The sequence below is a fragment of the Mya arenaria genome, chromosome 14 (genome assembly GCF_026914265.1).
Source record: "Mya arenaria isolate MELC-2E11 chromosome 14, ASM2691426v1".
Lineage (NCBI taxonomy): Eukaryota > Metazoa > Mollusca > Bivalvia > Myida > Myidae > Mya > Mya arenaria.
Window position 1 is genome coordinate 32,476,255 of NC_069135.1, and position 27,310 is coordinate 32,503,564.

Consider the following 27,310-nt stretch of genomic DNA (forward strand, 5'->3'; position numbering starts at 1 on the left):
CCTCAGCCATTTTCTGTCAAAAACGACCTCGGATGTATACTGGTACATCATTAGAAGTAGTTCGTAAAGGACTACTTGTTGTGTTAATTAAAAGTAGTGTTAAACTAGTACTTTGTATAACTAAATTTAAATTGATTGCCAGTGAAGTGTATAATTGCATAAATAATTCAGATTCCCAAGAGTAAAGTCAAAGAGTTTAACTGATAAATTGAAATAACTCCGCGATCTACTTGCAGCGTAGTTAAACTGTAAAGATTTCTGACATTGTAAACCGTCCAAATACATCCGAGGTAGTTTTCGACAGAAAATGGCCGAGGAGTTCTAAATGATATCTCGAATATCATTTGTTGGTCCAGATGACTTGATACTTAACATAGTTGTTCATGAAGTTTAACTTCTCTTTATGGTCCGGAACACAAATGATGATCGACCCCTTATTGACTAATTCTCAAAAATCATTGCGCAACGGACATAAAACTTTACCTCAGTGTTCAAGGCGGCAAGACAATTATGTTAGATAACTCCTGTTTTTGACATGCACCTTTTTCTTCAATCATGCATGCTATTCAATTAAATATCTCAAAGTGGCGTATAGTCAAGTGCACAAGACGCCCTATTACAACTCTTGTTCAATGTGACGATGCTAAATAAACTCAGGATCAATGGATTCAGGTCTATCTGGACTCTTGGATCAGTGGGATTTAGGTCGCCCTTTGCATTACAGTAAACTTTCCAAAATTGACCACCACACCTCCTCTGTGTTTTAGGTGCAGTTTACGTAACGAGTGCTCTGAACATGACCAGCTCCTACGTTGGCTGCCTTACAAGGGTCAGACATGTCCGAAGATCTCCATCGTCAACCCAAACAGAGTACAGAAACAACAAAAAATTACCGAGGTAAACATTCTAGAGGTTTTGAAACTTCTGTTACTGTTCCAGTTGAAAGAAAACACTTATAAATTCATTTGAAATGAGCTGTCATTTTATAATGTTCATGGATAGTGCATGAGGAATTTATAAGGCTGATAAGCCCTTTCAGCAATCATTGAAAGTAAAGTAAGTTGTGGCCATAAAAACTTGACCCTTGGCCAAAACTCAGTATCTGTTAATATGTTTTCAAATGAAACCAAGTTCATATGTTACCATCTAATATTAGGACGTGCACAGAAAGGCCCATAACTCTGATTTATAATTGCTGAGTAATGCCCCTTTTGGCTAAAAAATATAGAAAAGCTTCTCTTTTGTTTAGGAATTGTCATCACTATTGTTTTATAAGGTATAAGTAGACATATAGTTCAATAAGGGCACAGTTTATTAGGGATAAGGAAACTAAGATTACAGTGAAAATATATATCTGTTCAAAAGCTTCAATTTCACATAGTTTAATTTTTTTATGCAAAACCTCTTTGGAAATTAGAACAATTGTGACATCAAATATGTCATGTTCGGTGTCTTAAGATTCTGTTTCCAATTTGAAACTGCATTAATTTGCGTTTTTTAAACCTCTTGGGTCGCGATTATTCCCTCCAAGAACAAAATTCCGGAAAAATCAATCTCCTGCTTTTAAAATGTATTTGCATATTGCATCACTGCCTGTTGAAGTAATTGAAATTTCGGCTGTGAACGAATGTCTTTACCAAGTCTTTTGAACAAAAATATGGTACAAGTAGGCAGAATTGCTTCAATTATGAAGGATCAACTGCTGTTCGTGTAATTGTTTTTACACAAGCACACAGTTTCATTTCCTGTTTCTCATTTCGAAAGGCTGTGACTGTTTAGAATTGCTGCTAATATTAATAGTATGAAGGTATTTGGAATGTTTTCTTTGCAATAAAACTCTGATGTTATGCACTTCTGTTCAGCTTCAGAGATCTGAATCTGGCATTTTCGGAACTTTTTTGAATGAAACAAACAAATCACACCCTTTTCTCGTTGTTTTATTTAAGTCTCAAGGTTGTTTTTGATGTTGATGTAAACAAAATAATTAAGATTTCACTAAATCATATAAATGTCTGGCAAAGAGCTCATTTAAAAGTACTACTGCATTAAAAGCTCATTCAATATTTGCATTATCTTGAAGTAATTCACTGGTATATTTTGTAAATTTTTAACTGGTCTTTTTGAATGAAAAAGGTTTTATGAAAGCCTTGCATCGCCTTGGTGCAAAAAAATATGAAGAACATTAAAAAGAGTATTTAGAATACTAAGTATAATTATCTTGTAACTATAAAAAAAAAATGTTAAGCTGTACAGGAAAATATGAACACTTTTATGAAAAGTAGGTCCCAATACTCTGGCTGCAACTTCGGCAACTTTTGCACCAGAATCAACCGAGATTAGTTGAAACTTTATTGTAGGAAAAAAAAAAAATATATATATATATAATTCATTCTTGTAGGAAAAATGTTTCGAGAGTGTGGTCATGTGTTGTTGGGGTACAGGAATTCCCTGTGAAAACCTGCCTGTTCAGCTTAGTGACCATCAATCAGACTCCTATACATCCAGACTGGGAATCAAATCTGAAACACTTTGATGAGAAGCAAGACTTTAGTGCACTAACCATTGATCTAACATGTGATTCATGGGCATAATGCTTAAGATTTATTGTTGTTGATATTGTTTAATGATTGCATGTGTAAATAATATCTCATTTTCAGCTCCGACTGACTGTTTCAAACCAGCCATACTTTAAAGGGTTGTACCAGTGCGTCTTCCAGTACGAGAAGAACCTACAATACACGATCACAACCACCAACACCACCCTGCTGCCTGTAACTCCCGACGGGATTATGTGCGAGACACCTGAGGATCACCACCTGCCTGCGATACCCACGGGAGAAGGTGGGTCTTCGAGGGGGGGGGGTTGCATTATTTAGCATTTAGCATTGCAGACATAGGAAGAATCATATTGTCTGGTGTTGTTGTCATTCGTATTGTCACACTTTTGAGCTCATTCTTAAAGTGATTTGAATATCACACAAGGTCATTAGAACTCCAATATTCCAAAGTTGTATATAATGTAGATAAGATTCTACTTTTAGCATTTTCCCATTTATTGTCCTAGAGTTATGGCCCTTTGTTATTTGAAATCCAGTTTACCGCTGAGAAGGTATTTCATTTGTCTTGTTTTACTACAAAAGAACTTGACTCAAAAAAAAGGAGTTGATTTATTTGGATTGGCATAGGATGATTCAGTCTGTTTTTCTTCATAGGCATATAACATAAACAGCTGAACTCTAAAGAGAACTATGTCAAAGATTTTTTGGCCGTCAGGAAAAAAATATTTTACCAGTTTTACCAGTTCTAGACAATCTTTCCCCAAGGTGTTGCATCGAGCCATGTGTTATGTTTTCATGAAGTTTTGTCAGCTGTGTTGGATTAAGATTCATCTTCATAAATAAATGGAAAAAAAGAATTCCAACGCATTATTGTACAATTTAAAGACAACTTAACCACACAATGAATTGCACCATCTTGTCACTTTGTTTGAGCACTATAATTCCTACAGCAGCTTGTCAATGAGACAGGATTATAAATCTTCATTTTTACTTAAACACATAAAAAAGGAAGGTTTATGGGTTTTCTATTAGCCCATTTGCAGAACGCAATATTTCACTTTGGCAAAAACTAATATGACAGGTCTACGCGGTGTTTCTTTTTCAAGATGTGAATTTCTTAGTCTGTTGACAGAAAAAAAATAATTTTCATTTTGAGATTGTTTGATTTCAAATGACTAACCCCGCCCTAGACAAATGTCTGGACCGATTTTAAATGCAGTTTTACAGTCATCGAAATAAGACTTTCTGATGAACAAGCCCGAATTTTTATTCTAACGCGTGGCAAATTTTCAACAAACCTGTTGGAAAGCATTTTCCCAGATCAGGGCTAACCGGATTGTGCTTATTTTGGCTATTGATTTTAACTATATTTATTTGATTTATTTGAAAGGATATATTAAAACCTGATAAAAGAAAAAAATGATAGAAAATTATTTAGTTGTATCTTGCTTGACAAATCTGACTTGAATTTGTTGCTTCTGCAGAACAATTGATTACAGGAGAATAAGAATAAAAACAAACATGATTTCCGTTTTGGGGGATTTTTTATGATGTCTCTCTATGTAATGAGGTAAGCTGGGATATTTATACTGACGTGGGAAAGTGAAAACAATTCTTATAATACCAGTTGAAATCAGCTTAGGACTCTGTATGAATTCTCATCAAAATCCCATCTTGTTCTTTCCTTAACTATTTTAAAATCTCCTTAAGTTCATTAATTTGATATTATGAGACAATTTATCGTTTAAATTAGTGTATTACCTAAGATGGGATCCCATTGCCAATATTGAAGTTCCCCCTTAAAAATTACAGATAAGAACTGTTTTTATTCTTGGGAAATAATCATTGGGATCCTGTTTATTATTTGTTTCTATTTATATTACAGATATATGCGTATGAGATCACAAAAATGCTCAAACTGAAATGATCTCAATCCAATTTTTGAGCTTCAATGTCTGTGTTTTGAAGAATTCAAGTCGAGATATTGTCATAGCACTAAGGTGTTGGCCATCTTGTAGACCTGTTAGAACGCTAGCATTCTGCTGGTAATATGCTACTCACATGAAACTTAGGACAAAATGTTAACTAATCACTCTATGGTTTAAGCCCAGAAATTTTCTTAGTGCTGAGGAAGCCATTATTATCTCCAAAATCACCATAAAGTCAATTATTGGTCAGTTTTACAATGGCAGTTAGCAGGGGACATCACTCTGGCATACTCGTTTGTTGAGTTAAGCCATTAATGGAACTAAGTCTTGATAAAACAATGCTCTTGTCCCAATATTTAAGCTTTTGTGAATGCAGATTTGAATGTCAATTTTATGCTTAAATTATATATAGCTTTTGCAGCTATGATGACAAGTGGTAAATATCAGTTACAGAGTAAAAAAGTGATTTCAGTGTTTACGTAATTGTTTTGACAGGCCCGCGATAAGAAATCATTTCTTTGTCAAGATTGATATGAAGAAAAAGCAGTGGTTTGTCAAAAAAACTCAATCTTGATGGAATATCCATCAAAGGGCTTATCAGTAAAACGCTTTCCCTTCTGTATACATCTGATAGGGCAGAAGGTCTGTCATAATGGAGTGACATGAGCCGGCTTGATTAGTATCGAAATTACAGCTAGAAATCAAAATCAGGTTCTTTGAGGTTTTATATTTATAAAACACTTAAAATATGCATGTTTATTTAAAGGTGGAAATGTTATGACACAAAAGTTCCTGAAATATCTTAAAACTGATATAACATGTTAAATTTAATTTCAGAAGTAAGGTTTACATTTCCAACCAATGCAACTGGTGAATGTCTTATTATGCACCAGTCAATTGTAAACACGGTCCCCTCCAGGTCCGGGGGTATACCGGGTAAATGGGTCGTGTTTTTTCACCTTTCAGGTGGCCCAGCAGTGCTGGGTGAATGCGATGGTTTTGTCTTCACTTTAGATATAACGGGGAATGACCTTACCTAGGGTCCCTGGGGTGCGGGGGCATTTGGCGGGGATCTAACCACCTGTTCGTTCCCCGCAGGGCGGGGTTTTCACCCGGGGTTGGCTGGACCAAAAGTCAAAGTCCCAGCTATTCCCCGAACCTGGGGGTGGCCGTGGCTCCAATTGAATGGTGCATTATACCCCCACAAACAAATATCACCATACAGTGTGATTATTAGCTCAAGTTCCAATGTGCATATTTGTTAAGATTTGTACTCTGTAGCTTAAGTACTACTTCAAAATTAATATCACAAAGTAATGGAATGACATAGCAGTCTTGTAATATGCATTATTACGGAAAACTCTTGTGCAGGGATAATGCAAAGAGTGCATACCGGCGTTATACTCATGATATTTTCTTATCTGAATCCTCAAGGTCTCATAAAATGGAATAGCTACTTTACATCATGAAAATATTTACAGAGCAGTTTACAATCTATGGAAATAATTGCAGAAATATCATTCTACGACTGAGCAAATGTACTCTGAAAGTGGCTTCCAAGCTCTGGAGAATTCTCCGGAATTTCTCTGCAAACAAAAGGCAGAATTCCCACAGTATAAATCTATTGCAAGCTGCACTATCAAGTTCATTGAAGTTTATGACTGTCATAGAATTATCCTCATAAAAAGTGTTTTTTGTGTAGTTTAGATTCAATTACCTTCTTGAGCTTGTTATGAGGTTTGTTGCCAATGTATAAGAATTACAGGTTATACTTAAATGAAATTTACTGTAAACTTCTATAATTTTAAAGCTGTACTTTCACAGATTGACCATTTTGACAACTTTTTAATTTTTTGTCTTGGAATGAACCAATTTTTGAATAAATATCTCTAAACCTGTGGTATAAGACTGATGACAAAATATCAGATCTCAATTTTAATATTTATGTTCGGCATAAAACATCAATTTTTCAAACATAAATATGAAAAACTGCGATCTAATCCTTTGTCAGCAGTCGTCATAGGTCTCAGACATTTATGCGAAAATTTGCTTGTTTAAGACAAAAAATCAAAATCCTTGTCAAAACGGTCCATCTTTGAGAGTGAAGCTTTAAGGTGTTTGTGAGATTATAAATTTTACTTAGGACTGTGCAAAAATAAAATACTGGAAAAATAGTACAAGAAAACATGACTGTATGCTTGAAGTGGGATTACTTCTCTGTTTATGAGGATGGCCATAGCTCGTTTTTATAATTTTCTTAAAAATTGTTAAATAAATTCCATATTGTATAACAGGGATGTAATATCCTCTATTTATATAAGACAGTCAGAATTGTGATTTGATAGTGTGCAAGTCATCTTTTGCCGAGATCACTTTCAAATCCAGACAAAAACTTGTAAAACCCGATATGATTGGAAATTGCATTTCCATGGCAACATGCTATAAACAAAGCAGTATCTGAAATGGGAACTTCATAATTACGTCGCCTTGATTGATCAAACTGTCGAGACTTGACAGTCAGCAATGCCTGTTGGTATCGGATGACATCGCCTTATAAAGTTTTGGCATTTTCATGAAAATGATTATGAGAAAAAGTCATAAGTTGTCTGTGAATGTTGTGTAATATTCATATTTGATCAAGCGTTGTGTTCTTGTTATGTAAAGAAAATATTTACAATATATATCAATCAGAATTGGCATCGTCATGATAGAAATCGGAGTTTATGGTTTAAAGCTGCACTATCACAGATTGACTGTTTTGACATTATTTTTTTTACTTTTTGTCTTAGAGTCAGTTAATTTTTGCGTAAATGTATGAAAACCAGTGATAAAAGACTGCGGACAAAAAAACAGATCGCAGGTTTTCATATTTACTGTTTAATATGCCAAAAAACTTATTTTTCTTAATGCGTGAGTAACTTAGCTTTTAGCCATAAAACATAAATGTTTTGAATGTAAATATAAAACTGTGATCTGATCTTTTGTCAGCAGTCTTATATCAATAGTTTCCGGACATTTATACAAAAAAAATCTCATTCCAAGACAACAAAAAAAGTTGTCAAAACCTTCAATCTGTGAGAGTGCAGCTTTAAGTGGGATGAAGTAATATTTATGAGTTAAGGATAAATGAACTCATTGGATGAACTAAGAGTCATTGACTAGTTTATAGGCCATTAGTCTCTGAAACATGTGTGCTTGACAGTTGTGTCTACAATGTTGACAGAATGGTCCAGAAGTCTTGCCTTATATTATGACCTCTTCTTATATATCACTTACAACTGGCCAGCTTGTAGCCAGTTACTACAATGTTTCTGTCAAAAATGAAAAGCTCCGTCAATACGGTCCCCCCACATATGATATGGCCTTGAATCATCATCACCTTGATCTTCGATGATTAACGGGCAAACGCTATAAAGATACATGTGCTTCTTTATTTAATAACTCTTTTAAAAGGCCTTTTGCTAATTCGCCCCATGACATGCAAAGTGGGAAGTTTATTTTCTCCAAAAGTAAACAACTGCTGTCACTGATTTATTCTTTTATGATATATTTCCTGGGTGTCAGATAAAGTCTCGCCTGAGTATTTGTCTAAATATCTTGATTAATATTTGCATTGCCAATGGAATAAAAAATAACCCATCCAGGTGTTAAATATTCCCTTTATTGCAGAAAAAAAGCAAATACTGTCCTAATGTAACAAATTTTGTTTGTCATACACCGAAGGGGTTTAAACGAAAGCCTAAAACCATTGCCAATAGATTTGTTAAAACAAAATTCATTCTACCATTCCCATCTAACAATTTTTTTATTTCATTATCGAAAGCTTCTGATTCATTTTTCAGAATAGATTCTAATAATAAATGCTATGAAATCCATCAAAATTGCATAATATCTTGTTAGCAGAAAATACAAACCAGTATCACAGACATATAAACAATGGTTGATATATCTGTGTCTGTACAATAGACAATTTAACCCTTTGCATGCTGGGTAAATTGTCGTCTGCTCAAAAATGTCGTCTGCTTTATTCTAAATTTCTTTCAATTTACTTAAAACTTTGGGGATATATTGACTGAGTGGCAAACAGCTTGGAACCTGACCAGGCGCCGAGTTACTCGGTGCCTGGTCTGGTTCCAAGCTGTTTGCAAAGCCTTTAAAATCGCCATCAGCAGCCTAAGGGTTAATTTTATGGACTATAATTTCATATTTGCATTATTTTTGTTTCAGATCACATCAACATGACACTGTCCATCAGAATCGGAGGCTTCGACTTTGTGTCGACAAACTTTACATTCTATGACTGCACAAGGCACGAATCGTAAGTACTATACGCACATTTTAGGTGTCGATTTATGTGGTTAATGTCACAAAGTAATGATAGGGAACTAGAATATGTAAGAATTTGGTATCTCCTATATATATGACGCTTAAATCGGATGATAAATGCCCTCGACCAAAATCGATATGACGTTTTAATCGGATGACAACCATGCTCGACCATAATTGATATGACATTTTAATCGGATGACAACCATGCTCGACCAAAATCGATATGATGCTTTAATCGTAATACTAAAGCCCTTGGTAATTACCAAAGAACATAATTGTTGAATCCATGTTCATGTGCAAATGTATGTCTTGGGTAATCAAGTGAACAAGTCAATATCTCCATTGGTTTAACAGCTAACAATACGTGCATCAGGGTTTTTTTGTCATGTCTATTTCTTGCAAACAAGATGAATAATTATTTCGGGGGGAAACAGGCCTAGGTGATGCTGATAATTATGACAAAATTGCAATTACACCTAAGGATAATTACACCTAGATAATTCTAGAATCGCATCATCTTACTACTACCTGTTTTATTCTTGTTTTATTACATATATATTTTTTAGATAATTTTTTTTTGGAAATGTCTGGTAACGCCTTTGTTGAACAATTTCTTTACTTCCGTATTCAAGGAATATTAGTTTTATAAGAGGAACATTGCTCCAGAAACTAATTATATATTACTTTCTTATTTCAAGTTTGACCCATAAATTATTTTTAAATCAAAGAAAATCATCGATAATAAATCAGTTTCAACTTGAGTTTATTGTAAGATAAAAGCATTCAATTTTCGGCTATAAAATTTTCCTCGTATAAACTTTATGAAAATAAGAAAGCTTCCGTTAGATTTGCAGTTACGATTCAGAATTGACACAATGCCAATGGGAAAATTAGATATCGGACAATTTCTTAGAAATTATTTATTTTCTTTTTATCTTTTAACAATTTTTGTGTAAGTGTGCTATAAAGATTAAAGAGATAGAGCAGACAGTTGCTTACGCTCGCTCATTGTATGATTCACATGCATCATTTAAACTCGGCAATTTATATATGCAATTTATAGCTTTAATGTTTTGATATTTAGAAATGTGAACCATTTATATTCATTTTGTAAAAAAATGTTTACATGAAAATGATTTATAATGCAAACTTTTGGTATAATTTTGTACCAAGCTTATAAGATGAAACTAGATATCTTTTGTATTGATGGATTCAAGTAGTTCAAGATGATTTTTACCTTTTTTACTTCTACATGTAGTTTGGCCACTATTTCGATTTTCTCACATATATAATTGGACTTGCATTAAACTATTTTATTCATACAAGTATTTCTAAAATAAAAAGTGAACTTAAAATAGCATGCACATTTTATAAAATGTCTGAAAGTCATTTGTAAGTTCATAAAACTGCCGCCTACTGAATTTTTAATTGCAAAGCTGAATGGAAAAATATATTTCAATGAAAACAGTAAAAATCTTATAATTTAATGAAAAATGCAAACTTGTTTCAATTTTATTACTTTTCTGATTCAGAGGGTACTTGAATTTAAAGCTGTTATCTTTGTGAATACTAAATCTTTAATCAAAAACGAAAGGTCTGAAGTGGGAAAAACATTAAGTATACACATTTGGAAGATTAGTTTTTATATCTTAATTCATAGTAATTGAAAAATAGCATAGCTTTGATGTCCTCATAAGTGATTGTAATCTCGTCTATTTATCTGAAAAACGTCAAAAATACATTATCATTTAAATTGTTATCCATTTTATGATAGAGGATGATTCTGAATTATTATTCAGAAATCTGTTTACTACATCTTAACTTGAACACGTATTCTTGGTTTAATTGCTTTTAAAAATGATTGACCTTGATTGTGGGTGGGGGTTTATGACTGTGTTTATTTCCAAAAATAAAACTGTTGGCGTTCAATAAAATTGTTAAATACATGTATTAAAGCTGCACTCTCACAAATTTACCATTTTTACAACTTTTTTATTTTTTGTCTTATAAAGGGCAAATTTGTGTAGGTATCTGCAAACCAATGATAAAAGACTGCTGACAAAAAATCAGATCGTACATTTTCATATTTCCGTTCAAAAATTATAGTTTTATGGCTTAAACTGTTACTAACAGTTTAAGAAAAATGTATAAAACATCATTTTTGATACTTAAATATAAAACTCTGCGATCTGATTTTTTGTCAGCAGTCTGATATAACTAGTTTCTATGGATTTTCGCACAAATTGGCTCGTTCCAAGACAAAAAATAGAAAAATTGTCAAATCGTTCATTCTGTGAGAGTGCAGCTTTAATTCAGAATATTTGTCTTGGAGTCAATTGTATAAGACTGGTTGTTTTTTTGGTTTGGTTAAAGTTATCCAACATGTTCATTGATTGGTCAATATTTATCCAATAATTACCATAAACCAATCAGATCATTCAAGTTTGTAAAATAACCAAAATATAACATGTGGACAACTCATAAAAGTTTGATATAATTTGCTGCAGATTGTGATCTAAGCAGTATATTGTGGCTAATTAAAGCAATTCTTTGTACAGTTAAATCACCTTAAATGTCTTACCTATGTATGCAATGATGTAAAAATTATTTCATTTATACATGTACTCATAACATGAAAAAAAATAATCTGAATCTTTCCTTTTCCCGTGCAGGTGTCATGCGTGTACTTCCACTAAATTTCTGTGCACATGGTGTATTGAGAATCACAAGTGTACAAGTGACGCGGAACTTAACTGCAAGAACAACAACCGTATCTATGGTGACAAGGTATGCAAAAGAAGTCTTTGAAGAAGCACCTTTTTCATATTTAGCACAACTATTTGAAGAATAGGAGAGCTATACAACTTATTCTTGTGTCGGGGTCACACCTTGGTAAACTAAATATCTCTGCAAATACATCATGTAGTGCATTGCACCCTTTGACACATGTTTTTACCCATTCAACCTACTTAATCAATCAAGTTAGATAGCTCTATCTGGCATATAATGCAAATTATGGCCTTATATCATTCGACAAGGATATTCTGGTTAAAGTTTTACCGTAAATGACTGGTTATAAGACGACGGGGTATTAGACGCAGGGAAAAAATTCTGTGAAAATTCGGAGAAAAAACTTTTAATCTATGTTTTTGGTTAAAAGACGCATAGAAAATATTTCAAAAACGTCTGTCAATTTGGGCCACCATGTTTGTTGACAGTGACAAAAAATATTTTTTTTGTGAAAATGGCGATGGTTATCTTTAAATCCATACAATGATAATGCAAAATGTGTTTCATTTTAATTCGTTTTATGTTAGGAAAGGCACTTAAAAGAACTGATTGTGACCATTTGTTTCTGGATAGCACTGAAAGGTGCCTTTTATGAAAATATGTAAGATTTCTTTTTGACAGTATATCGTAAACGATAACCTGTCGAGAATGAAGTTAAGTTATGCATACTGTAAACCTTATATTGTGCAGGTTTGTTCTCAAAATGTCAACACCTACAGAAAAGAATAAAGTTCGTGTAAATGTGTGAAAAAAACAAGACCATTATCGCATCAATTTGTAGTATTGGTATGTTAAACAGAACAAAAGGCAATTCGAGTTTTTCACACCTTATCATACAACTGACAAAAAATATTTAGACAGTGCCCAGCTTTGCTTTCTTATATGCAAGTTTAATTATTGTTCAATTCAATTTATTATTAAAAATAATACTGAATAACTTATTTAAGCGAAAAATATTTTTGTTAAAATTATAAACGTCTTACGATATACCGTATACCGATCTTCAACTGCCGTTTTAACTTGTATATACTCGATCAATATGACGCGAGTAACATCCCTTTCTACATAAATCTAAACAAACTGTCGGCTCGAAATCGACCTCAGAAAAAAAGTTCAACAAATTGTTACTGGATATTATACGCAGGCACTTTTTTGCATCTGATTCTGAGGAAAAAAGCACGTCTAGTACCCAGTCATATACGGTACATGTCAACACATTTAAGTCAATATCTCAGCAAAAACATAATGTTTTTCATTTAAATTTAAGAAACATATTTTAGAAACATATTTAAGAAACGTGTTTCCATCCATCCAACCTACTTAATAAATCAAGGTAGAAAACTTTTATCTGGAAAATAATGCTCTTTATTATCTGAGGTAGAAATTCTGGTTATGGTTTTGCATGTAAGCGTGCATAAATCAATATCTCAGCAACTACTCAATGTATTGCAATGAAACTTCATAAAATGGCTCCCAACCATCCAACTAACATAACTAATCAAGTCAGATAATTATCTTGCATGTAATTACTGCCCTTTATTATGCAATATATAAATTCTTGTTGAAAGTGGTGAAAAAGTCAAGCACACTGTCTCTATTAGTGATATAATTATCTTTTATTCTCCAGAAGCTCTTTTCTGTTTGAAATATAATTCTTAAAGGGACTTATTAAAGACACCAGATGGTCCAAAAATCGACGCATACATTATTTCCTCAATACAAACCTAATATTGTCAATGCGAACTAGTAGAAGACCAATAATACTCCATTTTACATGATTTAAAGAATAAACGCAACAATCATGTTGCTGTGTCATTTGAGTTTCCATGTTTAAAAATACACCAGAATGTAATCCCAGTGTAAATTATATCTGTTTATGAGTTCAGATAGATTTACCAACGATATTTTTAAACTTACTAGAATTAACGGGTTAGACAACCCCAGTAAATTTTGATTTGGAAAAATGCACAAAAAATGTAAAATGCAGGTGTCGTAAGCGATGTGAAACATCAGTAAACAAGTTTCGATCGATACATTGTACACAACGATGTCAATTTTATGTCAGTTTTTGACAATTTTCTTTCAATGGAATAATCTGGTGTCTAGTCCCTTTAAAATATGTTATATGAAATTAATTGGATTTTTGCACCTGAAGGTGTTGAAAAAAGAATACATTGTCAAAAATAACAGAATAATAGCATTTCCTAGAACATGCTCAGGTGCTGCACTAGGAATGTGTAGTGAGATACAATTTATTATGATAATAGGGAAATCTGTTTCCAAGAACATTATGATTATTATTGACGTTTTAACAACTCGTGTTCAAATGACAGCAATGATTGGCAAGTAAAAATAAAGAGAAAATATGCATTCTTAATTACAAGTGTAGAGAAATATATATAATATATAAAAGTAAATTTGATACAAAGGTCAAAAAGCAGTTCAAGGGCATAGGAAATCTCTCAGAATATGTTATTTAATTTGCTTTGATTTTTCATATCTATATAAACAATCAATGAAGAAACGATACAACAACTGCAAAAAAATAGAAATTGCGATCCAGTTCTGATGTTTTGTTGTATGAACACATGTACTGTGATTGGGAAATCCCCGAGAGGGTATCCGTCCTTTATTTGATGGATTTAGAAGGATCTTCTTTGTGACAGTTATACGGAAAACGTAATGGATTACAATCGCGTCCTTTTTGTTTTCTCATCCCATGTGTCCATGCGTTTGACAAACGCTTAATTGTCGTGTTTACGCTTGATCTGTTTAATCTGTTTATGGTGAGACAATGTTTGTTGAGGTATTGTACTGCCATGTGTGGTAACATTTTTAATTAATTACTTCCACTGAAAGTTGTTGTCATAAGGCTGTGCTTGTTGTGGATTTTCATTAATTCAAGATCTGTGTCATTCTTCGGTGAATCTCAAGTGCTGGGGCAGCGATTACGAACAGTCTCAAGTCTGAGTTCCAACTCGAGACTCATTTCATTTTAATTTTCCTTCTATCAGAGCATTAATGGTAGACTTTGCTGAAATATATTAATATTTGAATGTTTTATAATTATTAACATTCATTTTTGTAAAAGAAATGGAATAAATGTGATTTTTTTGTTCCTTATTAAAATGCTTTTCTGAGTCTAGACTTGGACTTTGGACTTGAGACTGTGTGTAATAATGGCCCCTGATGTCCGCTGTAACAACCATCAGTAGTGACTTATAGAATATTAGACATTTAATATAATGAAAATTCTTGACTTCTATTATAAATATTATTGTGTTCATCCTCATGGGCGTATGGCTTATTGGATGTGAAATAAACCTTCTCCTTATTAAAAAGAAAAAGAAAGCAAAAATTGGCTATTTGTGTTGAGCTCACATGCTTGTAGGTTTGTACAATGTGTAAGACATTTGTTTCCTTGTAACTATTGGTTTCTTCAAAAGACATTTATATTTGATTAAGAGCAAAAAAAAATCCCTGTTGCTTGTTTAATTTAAAATTGCCTGGAACTTTACTATTTGTTTACAATTAAAATTTATACACTCAACAAGAGAATGAAAATTCAGAGAATTCTTATTGTTTAATACTCTTTTAAATTGAGCCTGCCATGGTTAGGTTTCGCCTGTATTTGACAATATAATTGACACAAGATTTTAAGAAAATTGTTCGAAGCAATCTCAATTCTCGAACCAAGACATTTGTTGTTTTATCGTAGAAAATTGGTTACACAATTTTTGCAAGTCTAATGCATGCTAATTACTTGGTTAGTTTAGAAAGAGGAAATGAAACAAACGAAAGCTTCGGATTTTTTTTCTAATTTCCTGTCATGTTGGCTGCTTTGGGAAAGAGATTCGTTGTGCTTTTTCGGGGATATTCAGTTTAATAAAAAAAGAAAAGTTGATTAATGAATTGCTAATAATTCAATAAAGGTTTCACTTCACGTCAGAGACTTGCGAGTCCCCAGACAAAACATTTGCCGAAACAAAAATGAGAATGAATATTGCCTTATTATACCTGGTTCAGTATTACCATTGAATAGATATCAAGCATAATAATTGTTGCAGATTTTTGCACTTTTTTGCACTGGTGAATTATATAGCCGCACCCAATCATTATGTGTACTTACAGGGATGTGATTTGTCCGCAGATTCGTGGAATTCCGGGATCTAATGGCCCCAGAGATGAAAAAAAAAAAAAAAATACCTGAAAAAAAATATTTGGTTGCTTTCGGTTGTTTAAGTTAATATTCCAGTTTGCTTCAAATTAAAGCCAGGAGAGCCCTCAAAAGAGCTTCTAAAAAGCCATTTTTTCTTCTACAGCAGTGCGCTTTTGACCCCAAGAGCACCCCATAAACCCATAGCCGAAAATGTTTCAGCCCTCCAGCTGCCAGGTCAATCACATCCCTGACTTAGTGAGGAAATTATTTTGCATTGCTTGTGAAAACTTTGATTCTTTCATGCTCATATTGAGGATGTGAACTTCCTATCTCTTTATTTTTTCTATTGTATTACAGGGGGGAGCCCTAAGCCCACTCGGCCCAGAATTCTGCCCAAGGGTCGTCCTTAAGCCGGAGTCAAAAAGCAAGATCTTTGTGCCGTCAGGTACAAAAAAGAAGATTACGGTTTACGGCGAGAACTTGCACTCCTTTATGGAAGACATTCGCTGTTTCTTCAGTATCGGCCAGGGTGTGGATGTGAGGGCTCGTCTGGTGTCAGACAATATCATCGAGTGTGATGACGTCAATGTAAGAACAAAACTTTAAAGATTATTTAATGGCATTTGCTTCTAAAAAAAATAATTTGTTCTGTTGTATTGATAATTTAATGGTAATAGCAGGATAGATCAATTGTCTTGATTCAAGATACAGCTGTTTAAGTATGCTAATAAGGAAACAAAAATAGTAAAATATAATTCATTTGCAGTATATGTTATGTTAATTGAAATGAATGTAGGTCCATTTCAAGCTAGTAAAAAAGACTGCTGTCTTATATACTCATAACACGTTTTGAAATTCATTTTTGTAGTATTCATTTATTTCTCAATTCTCACTGCAATGTCTACTAGTTATGGCATAAATGAGCTTCAAATCAAATTTCCACATCAAAATTAAATGAAAAATTGAAAATTTTATCCCTAAAAAGATATATTTATTTATTTCAGTTTTACTACGCGGATGAAACAGAGTATGTGAACGTTCCGTTCCAGATCAACTGGCGGGTCAAGGACAGCGGTGTCCGGAGACCACTCGACAACCCGGACAAAATACAAGGTAGGGAGCACAATTGAAGCTGATCCTTTAGCAAGGACCAGAGATTGTGCATGCTACTTTAAAGTTTGGGACAACCAGAACAAAGTTAATAACTTCCGCTACATTTAACGAAAATATTGAAATTCCAGTGGAAGCTAGTGATATAAATATAAATAAATGAAAGATCTATGAATTTATTTATGTGTATGAGTTATGGAGAATGGGGCAAAAAATGCCTAAGTCATGTGCTTTATATTTCAATCTCCACATTAAAATCAAGACAGACTATATGCACAAGTGTTGGTTTAAATAGAGTTATCTTTCACGAAAGATAATGCCAGGTTAAATCATCCCTGGTATAATCATTCCTGGTAAAATCATTTGAACAATAATTCCTGGTAAAATCATTTGACGGATAATTTTGGTAAAATCATTTGAACAATAATTCCTGGTAATATCATTCAAACGACAATTCCTCGTAAAATCATTCCACATAAAATCATTCAAACGATTATTCCTGTTTAAATCATTTGAACAATAATTCCTCGTTAAATCATTCATTCAATGAAATTAGATGTCCATTGCAATTTTTTCGTTGTCTTATTCAGATCCGTTAAGAGGTAAGCAGTTAAACTTGTGTGTGCCATTTAATGTCTGCAATTTCTCCAGCTAAGGTGTATGGGAATTCACAAAAAAACTTCCGCTTTCATTGATAATTTTTAGTTTTGTTTTGTAGTTTTTATTTTTTTGCCAGTTGAATGTACAAATGTTGAGGCAACATATTAAAGTTATATGCATTTGAAAACAATGAGTAAATTAATCAATGTATTCATAATCTGAAATGTGCATGGTCTGTTTAACAAGGCTACCAATATGTCCTTCATTAAGGTTATCCAGCATTTCAATTGTGATATTCAATAATGCAATATAAGTGTTAAATTTAAATTTATGTTGAAGTATTGGAAAGTCTTGGGATAATTTTGCATTTGTTTCTGCATTTTACCATATCCATTTTGCGTTCAAGCCATTAATTTACAATGAACATGATTGAAATAGTAAATAATTGTGTACAGAAATTTGTACTAAAACAAACAGTTTCGAAAAAAAAGGAATCTTTTGATTGACAGTTCAAAAATGCGTTTGTTTTTCAGTGGTTGTGTACAAGTGTAACCAGATGGCGTCCACGTGCGGTGACTGTATATCCATGGTGGAAGATTACTCGTGCGGCTGGTGTAAGGATACAAAATCGTGCACCATTAACATCAGCTGTACAAGCATTGACTGGATACGAGCAGGGACTTGTCCGAATGTGGAAATTACCAGGGTCAGTCTTATGCATATCATGTGTGTAATAGTTTGACTCCTCGTTCACCTATGAATATAAATGCTTCTTTGTCAGCATTGCTTCTACAGCTTTTTGATTGTCCTTGACCCTCAAAATTACTGGAAAAGTTTACGCCACTAAGTACACTGAAATGATTGGCAAATTGTTTAAATTAATGCAATCACATATTAAGGTATATTAGTTGAAGACTTGTAAAATTCTGTTTTTTACATTTGCTAAAAGCTTTGCTAAACAATTACGTATTTTTTGTGACAGAAAATCACATTTCATTATAGGAATAATTTTACATTATACATTATTGCAAAATGCTTATACATCTTAAACAAAGAATGAAAATATCAATCTTAAAATCTTACCAATATATATGCTCAGCACACTTTTCTAAACTGCATTCTCCTGATTTCAGTTTGAGCCCCACACAGGCCCTAGAGAGGGAGGCACTAAACTGACCATTTATGGTAAAAACCTGGGTATTGATGCCAGGGACATTGATGGAGGAATTACGGTAGCCGGTGTTACATGTGATCCCATCATTGATGAATACTTGCCCCCAAAGAAGTGAGTAACACGGAGAGGAGAACATTTCACATCAATTTAGACTACATTAAAATAAGTTTATATCTTATAAAAGTAATTTCACTTGGTAATTTATTAGTCAAGAACACAGTTTTCAAGATGATAATAATCAAAACAGGTGGTGCGAGAATATGACCTGAAATTTGGGGGCCTTTCATGGAAGATTTTTAGAATCAATTTTGTATCAAGGAGAGATTTCCATCAGTACACACTCTACTGTTGAAAATCTCTCCTAGCTGTCCACACTCTACTGTTGAAAATCTCTCCTAGCTGTCCACACTCTACTGTTGAAAATCTCTCCTAGCTGTCCACACTCTACTGTTGAAAATCTCTCCTAGCTGTCCACACTACTGTTGAAAATCTCTTCTAGCTGTCCACACTCTACTGTTGAAAATCTCTCCTAGCTGTCCACACTCTACTGTTGAAAATCTCTCCTAGCTGTCCACACTCTACTGTTGAAAATCTCTCCTAGCTGTCCAACAAATGATATCTCCCTTAGGAATATTTGTGAAATTGCTCCCATGGGGGTCATTTCACCACAAATCCTAGGAGTGATATGGCACCTTTTTGTTCTTAAAAGTAGTTTTAAATCCTTCCCGGGTGCACCTAGGATGATGCCCCTGCAAGGGACAGGTTTCAATAAATTATCAGATGTAACCTTAATTTTGACTGAGTTCGGATTAAAAAATCATAAAGACATTAATGGCATAGACACTGCTGGTAGCTATACGGTTTTGGACTAAGATCTCTTATTGAATCTAGCTCAAATTAACTAATGTGGTTATGTCAATTTCCTTATGTTCACTTTTTTCTTTGCTCTCTATAGGATCGTGTGTAAGACCAGGAGGATGGAGGGACAGCAGGTCGGTCCCGTCAAGGTGACCATCAATCGAGAGTATGAGAATACCTCCAAGAAACAGTTTACTTATGTGGTAAAGGATTTGCTTACTCTTTGAAAAATGTGTTGGGATTGATTTGTTGTTCTTCCATGGCTGATTTTACTTCTAAAGAATTTATTGAAACTAAAATTATCAAGCTGTCGTTGATATAGTTTAAGGTAAAATGATTAAAAAAAATAATTATTGACCCACAAATTTAGCCACAACATCAAGCCTAAATTATGATCATACATCGATATTCAGGTATCTATTCCATATTCGTCCCGATATTTAGTTTAAACATATTCATTCAGTTCATATTTTCAAAAATAACAGGAAAACAATATTAAGATGAAATGGATTGGAAAACAAGCAATAAAATTCCTTTTCATTCCTTTCCATGTACAGTTGTACAGAGTGTACAGTTATGAAATGTTCAGTTTATGATGTACACAGTATGCTAAAAAGTATTGTTATAAATAAGCCTAGCGATATATTTTAACTGTTCAAATTATTTTTACAATTAATATATTTTTAACTCTGTTCCAGGACCCCGTCCTGACCTTAATCTACCCACTGAAGGGTCCGAAGTCCGGGGGAACGAAGGTCCATATCAAGGGACATAATCTTGATGCTGGTTCTGATGTCATGGTCACTATCAGTGGTCACCCCTGCACGGAAGTCAGGTATATTGCTTGGCCTTTCTTGTCAGAGGCTCAGGAAAAGACATGTTTAGATTCTCGTCCAGATTAAAGAATGGGGTGGTTGGGATGGAGTATTTGATCTTTATATTAAAAATGCTTTTGGCACTGTTTTCTGGTGTTAACTATTTCTTCACTGAGGCCAAAGGATTGATCAATATAAACTTCAAGGGAGGTTTTTGACAGGGGTTGGTTGGATGAAAATCTAAAAGGTTTTTTCTGTCCTTAAAGCTGCACTCTCACTGTTTTGACAACTTTTTCAAAAAGAAATCTTTGAATTTGCCAATTTTTGCATAAATGTCTGGAAACCAGTGGAACAAGACTGCTGACGAAGATCAGATCGCAGTTTTTTTATATTTACTTTTGACAATTGATTTTTTTAAAGCTAAAAGAGTTGATGCTTAAAGAAAAATAAAACTTTTAGCTTTTTTTTTAAATAATTGAGATCTGTTCTATGTTGAGTTATCTTATTTGACTGATTTGAAGGCATTGCTACCAAAATTGGCAGATTCTGAAACAAAAATGTCAAAAATGTCAAAAAAGTCAATCTGTGAGAGGGCAGCTTTAATTGGAATTTTTCCTTATCTGTGTTTTTTGGCTGGTGTGTTGATACAACAGAAAAAAGAAGTTAACTTATAGCCACAACAGTGCAATTTTGTGTCTTAAATTCTAAGACATGAAGTTTCTGGTGACACCTTTGCACCAATATCATGTTCAATTGTGAATATCTTATAAATTGTGACATGATGAAATTTCTTGAGGTTTCCTTTTTCTCAAAACTATCAAAATAGACATTGCTATTTCGTAAAAGAGAAGCCATTGATATATGACATTGGATTAAAGTTACTAAATATGAACGTGACTGCCACATAGTTTGAATGGTTTCATTATCTCAACATAGCTGTCTGAAATTATTTTTAAAAGTAATATATGTTGTGACATTTCTTTCAAAGTTCAGAATGTATATTTTCTCAGAATTTCCGTTATTGAGAATTTTGCTACGTGCATAAATGGCAATTGAGGTCAAACTTGATTTCTTACAGTGTATACATTTTAGGCGAACTTGATTTCAAAGATTGTATACTTTTTCAGTCAAACTTGATTTCCAAGATTGTATACTTTTTTAGACGAACTTGATTTCAAAGATTGTATACTTTTTCAGTCAAACTTTATTTCCAAGATGGTATGATTTTTCAGTCAAACTTGATTATCAAGATTGTATATGTTTTCAGTCAAACTTGATTTCCAAGATCGTATACTTTTTCAGTCAAACTTGATTTCCAAGATCGTATACTTTTTCAGTCAAACTTGATTTCCAAGATTGTATACTTTTTCAGTCAAACTTTATTTCCAACATGGTATAATTTTTCAGTCAAACTTGATTTCTAAGATCGTATACTTTTTCAGTCAAACTTGATTTCTAAGATTGTATACTTTTTCAGTCAAACTTTATTTCCAACATGGTATAATTTTTCAGTCAAACTTGATTTCCAAGATTGTATACTTTTTCAGTCAAACTTGATTTCCAAGATTGTATACTTTCTCATCCAAACTTGATTGCCAAGATGGTATACTTTTTCAGTCAAACTTTATTTCCAAGATGGTATAATTTTTCAGTCAAACTTGATTTCCAAGATTGTATACTTTTTCAGTCAAACTTGATTTCCAAGATTGTATACTTTCTCATCCAAACTTGATTGCCAAGATGGTATACTTTTTCAGTCAAACTTTATTTCCAAGATTGTATACTTTCTCATCCAAACTTGATTTCTAAGATTGTATACTTTTTCAGTCAAACTTGATTTCCAAGATGGTATACTTTTTCAGTCAAACTTGATTTCCAAGATGGTACCTATACTTTTTCAGTCAAACTTGATTTCCAAGATTGTATACTTTCTCATCCAAACTTGACATCTAAGATTGTATACTTTTTCAGTCAAACTTGATTTCCAAGATTGTATACTTTCTCATCAAAACTTGATTTCCAAGATGTTATACTTTTTCAGTCAAACTTGATTTCAAAGATTGTATACTTTTTCAGTCAAACTTGATTTCCAAGATCGTATACTTTTTCAGTCAAACTTGATTTCCAAGATTGTATACTTTTTCAGTCAAACTTGATTTCCAAGATGGTATACTTTCTCATCCAAACTTGATTGCCAAGATGTTATACTTCTTCAGTCAAACTTGATTTCCAAGATGGTATACTTTTTCAGTCAAACTTTATTTCCAAGATGATATAGTTTTTCAGTCAAACTTGATTTTCAAGATTGTATACTTTTTCAGTCGCAATGCCACAGTCCTGAGCTGCAAAACGGGCCCATCCAGTAGCAACGAGAGCGGCACCATACAAGCTAGGGTAGATAACCAGAACATCAACAGCCAGTTAACATACTGGTACATAAACGATCCCAACGTGACCTCTGTATCCCCGATTAAGGGTATCGTCAGCGGTGGAATCGAGATTCGGGTAAAAGGGACGAATCTCGAGTATGTTCAGAAAGCGACCATGGTATTTAAAGAGTTTGTTGTGCTGGATGAGGATGATTCTAGGAGGAGGAAGAGGAGTGTGAAGGAATATTATGGGGTAAGTAATGAGATACTGGTCGAGGTATTCGTCAAACTTCTTGAGTCATTTCTTAACTTAATTCATATCCCTAACATAAGTGCCTCTCTGGTCATTTGATGGAATAAATTATTAAGGTCAAAAATACTTAATTATTTTCATAATACTCCTTGCAATATTCAAACTTTTATGAAAAAAACTTTTATTAAAATCTTTTACATTTTGTAATTTGACAATGAAAAGTTTAGGAAATTGAATTAAGTTAAGAAATGACTTAAAATGTTACTGTACAATTCCTGAACAACAATTGCAAGTTTTCAAATCCACATTTAATTCTGAATGAGAACATTTGGCAATTTTCCAAGGCAAGTTACAAGTTATTAAGAATTTGAAGGTATGCCATTAAAAACATAAATATCATTTTGAAGGAGTTCAAATGGAACTTATAGCTGATTCAGAATCAAATCTTGCTTTAACTATATGTTTCTTTTCCATCCTCACCATTAGTGCACTCGCTTCTCACCAAGGTGACCCTGGTTCGATTATTGCCTGGGTCCATGTAAGTTTGGTTAGTTGACACCAAGCCTAACAAGTGGGTTTTCTCCTGGTACTCTGGTTTCCCCAAAAACACAAGACCACACTCTCGCAAAACATCGTTCCAACGAGAGTGACTTAGTAAAAGTAATCACAACTTTCTTCACAATCGTTGTAAAATATATAATGTTTAAACTAACTTATAAATCTGTTTTTCACTTGACAGTCCTGCTTTGTGCCACAATATGGACAAGACACCATGATGTGCCTGTCCCCTAAGATCAACAACAATTCTGTGCCGGACGACTCCGAGAAAGGCGTAAAATTTGCCTATGGGCTGCAGCTGGATAACGTGTACATTAACAGAACAGGCGTGCATAAGGAGTTCTTTACCATCTACCCCGATCCGGAGTTTGACGATATGGTTGATCGATCGTACCAGAGCAAGACAGATAACTATTTAACCATTAATGTAAGTGTTAGGTTATGCACATGGGTTGTAGTTATTATTTCACTTTTTTGATATCAACATTTATGTTAATATAATATTCATGTTAATATAAAACGTAAGGGTTTTAGGTGGTAGTTGTAAACACTTTGGGCGATTATGATGGAAGTGACATGTATACTAGCATTGGTAACAGGATCAGAGGGAACTTCCTGCAATGGGTTTTTATTCACGTCATACAAATTAATTACTTATATATTCAATGACCAAAGCACTCAAGCATGCACACACACTCAGTAACTTTCTCAGACACACACACAAGTGTATTGTCCCCTAATGGCTTTTTCTAAGGTTTGTATTGAAGTAAGTAATGTAGAAAAAAGAAAAAGTGGTTGGATATAAGATGTATTTCAAGACTGTTTTATACATTGTGTTAAGAGTGCTGAAAGTACTGTGATTTTTATTTAAACTTCGTATCCCATCAAGGCTCGCATACTTCATTGACAATACAACATTTTAACAAATAACTAAACATTAATGTTTATGTTGTCAAAGATACCAATAATCAATAAATTCCTCAACTATTTTACTATGTTCTTCTCCAGGGACGTAACCTAAACCTTGGTTTCAACACCAGTGACATCATAGTGAAGATCGGCAAAAGTTTCTGCAATGTCACGTCCATCGACAAACACGGGAACCAGCTCAACTGTAAACCCCCAAAAACCCAGCCCCCATCTAACAGCGGCTCAAAATATCCAGAAATTGTGGTAAAGAATACTTAGCTTGTCTGTTTTAAAGAATGAGATTAAGTTATAACGATACTGTGGGTTCGTCATAGACTTTGTCACCATCATGCATAACTTTAAACCTTAACTCAAAACTAAAATCAAATATATCATTAGACTGCGCCAATTAGGTTTAACCATATGTCATTAATGCATTGTAAATCAGCAAAAAAAATATGCATTGTTCTGAAAATTTCAGGAATTATACCAAATATGATATATGTATTGTATGTGATTTTTTTATGTTCTATGTGCAACGATATTTGAATTATTAAAAAAGTCTGTGTAATTCTGGATCAACCCTCGTATTAATATTTACACCTCAAATGCCATTACTTTAATGAATGGCCGAAAATGTTTTCCGCATGTACGCAATATCTTTGGATTGCGAATCATCGCCTATCAATATAAATGAAAATTGTTAATCTTGTTATTGTTTGTATTGTGTCAGCGGGCCATGAACTTTTTTTAATCAAATTGTTGAAAAGAGTTATTTTTTGATGTGTTGAATGTTTTGTTGTCAATTTTACTTAAAAGGCAATGTTATGCATCAAGTGATTATTTTTTTCCCTCGTTATTAGGGCATCATATGATAAACTGTTTCGGGGTACAGTCGGGTTGTTCTATTTACAGATTAATTAATATAAGATTTTCTGAAATGAAATTACTCATTCTTTTAAAAATTCTTGAAAGAAATAATGTACTTTTTGGTTAAATATAAGTAATAAATTGCACATTTGATGTCATTATCGGGGATATGAAAGCAGTTTGGCTGGATAAAGTACGCACAGAGTCCTTTCTGACTCCACACACGTTAATCAGCCCAACTGCATTCATACCCTGATAATTCATCAATCAAGCAATTCATTCCTGAAATGAAAGTCATTACACATTGCCAAAAACAATAGGCACATGTGCAGCAAAGCCCATCTGCTTGCGGTTCTGTTGTTAATTGGTAGAAGTAAATATGTCAAACATGTTTCAGCCAATGTGGAGTACTTTGGTATTTCCTATCAATGTATATGACCAATTAACCATGTATCAGAAGTGTCCATGTGACACAATTATAGCTGATTGTGAAATGTTTAATTGTGGTAAGAATGCTTTGTATTTCCCTTTTTTTACATGACTGTTTTTATTTCTTTCATAATACTTTGAATTTTAAATTTGTGATTTATCATATAAAACTGGAATTTCTTGAAATGTTTTAATTTTTGTTGTAATTGTTTTGACGGAAACTAACTCGGTTATAAAACATGAAAGTGAAGGTATTTGAGTGCAGGAAACTAAAAGTGAATCTTCAGGAAATAATATTTTCTATTGCTCTTAACAAAGCCTCAGTTTGCAGGGTGTTTTTTTTAAGACAAGATTGGATGTAATATTTAAATTATTGAACTGTTTACAGTGCATGGAAAGGATATTGCAGACTCTGAACTGGATAGACATAGTCAACAATTAAATTGTCTGTGACACTGCAATATTTAACTTTCCTCTTTGTAAAAAAGTTTGAAAACTAAAGACGTATTTAGCAATACTTGAGTAGTCAGCCTCATTGGCATAGTAAAATAGACAATGATTGATATCAGCACTCATTATCTTGAGTTTAAATCCCACATTTCAATGATATGATTGGTTAGTAGTAATTATTGGATAAATATTGGCTGGTTTATTCTTAGGTTTGGTTAAAGTTAGCCAAAATGTTCATTGATTGGTCAATATTTAGCCAATAATTACTGTTGACCAATCAAATTCTTCTCAGTTCAAATTAGACATTAGATAGCTTAGCCAGTGTTATATAATTGGCTGATGTTAATAAACTTTGGCTAACTTTGTCCAAATAAAAAAGATTAACCAGTTTAATACAATTGGCTAATGTATAGTACTGGTATACATGTACTTCATGAGTACTATCCTTCTCACATCATGTTTAAACTTTTATTTTCCTACTCAGGTGATGGTGGGTCGAAACTACAGCAAACAGATCGGCTACCTGCAGTATGAAAAGACCGAGGTGTTATCGGTTCCCATGATAATTGGCCTCAGTGTGGGCGGAGGTGTCCTTATACTCGTCGTTATATGCTTTGTGGTCCTATGGTGCATTAAGACTCGAGAAAACACAAATATGAAGAAGAAATGGCAAATACAGATGGATAACCTAGAGGTTAAGGTCGCGAAGGAGTGCAGGGAAGGTAGGGGAAATAACTCATTCTTGTTTAAGGGGAAATAACTCATACTTTTTTTAAGTAGATTATGAAAAAAATATGAATGTTTTCACACTAAAAAATTTTTTAAAGTGAACAATTAATTGCATTTCTACCTAATTAATGTGAAAAAGGACTTAGTAAAGACCTTTAGTTTGAAGGGACTAGACACTAGATGGTCCAAACATTTGCAAATACAGTATTTCCTCAAAATAAGCCTAGGATTTACAATGCGAGCTAGTAGGAGGCCATTATTACATTATTTTACATGATTAAAAGAATAAACGTAACAGTAACAATTATGTTGCTGTCTCATTTGAGTTTCTGCGTTTAAAAATAGCGCGTAATGGTTTCTCAGTTTAAATTCATGTCTGTTTGTAAGTACAGATAGTTCTGCCGGTGCTGTTTTTAAACTTA

The 27,310-nt window shown here is 33.4% G+C and overlaps 1 protein-coding gene across 1 annotated transcript in view; it reads left to right on the plus strand.

The window, feature by feature from the left end:
- Positions 1-27,310, plus strand: part of LOC128216464 (plexin-A2-like) — an 86,640-nt gene that overhangs the window by 50,426 nt on the left and 8,904 nt on the right. The window contains exons 6-19 of the mRNA XM_052923038.1: positions 768-897; positions 2,658-2,841; positions 8,714-8,804; positions 11,488-11,602; positions 16,122-16,352; positions 16,769-16,877; positions 18,008-18,180; positions 18,608-18,759; positions 19,604-19,709; positions 20,205-20,341; positions 22,643-22,943; positions 23,683-23,928; positions 24,510-24,674; positions 26,644-26,881. Coding sequence (XP_052778998.1) covers positions 768-897; positions 2,658-2,841; positions 8,714-8,804; positions 11,488-11,602; positions 16,122-16,352; positions 16,769-16,877; positions 18,008-18,180; positions 18,608-18,759; positions 19,604-19,709; positions 20,205-20,341; positions 22,643-22,943; positions 23,683-23,928; positions 24,510-24,674; positions 26,644-26,881 — 2,378 coding nt within the window. The remainder of the gene's footprint in view (positions 1-767; positions 898-2,657; positions 2,842-8,713; positions 8,805-11,487; positions 11,603-16,121; positions 16,353-16,768; positions 16,878-18,007; positions 18,181-18,607; positions 18,760-19,603; positions 19,710-20,204; positions 20,342-22,642; positions 22,944-23,682; positions 23,929-24,509; positions 24,675-26,643; positions 26,882-27,310) is intronic.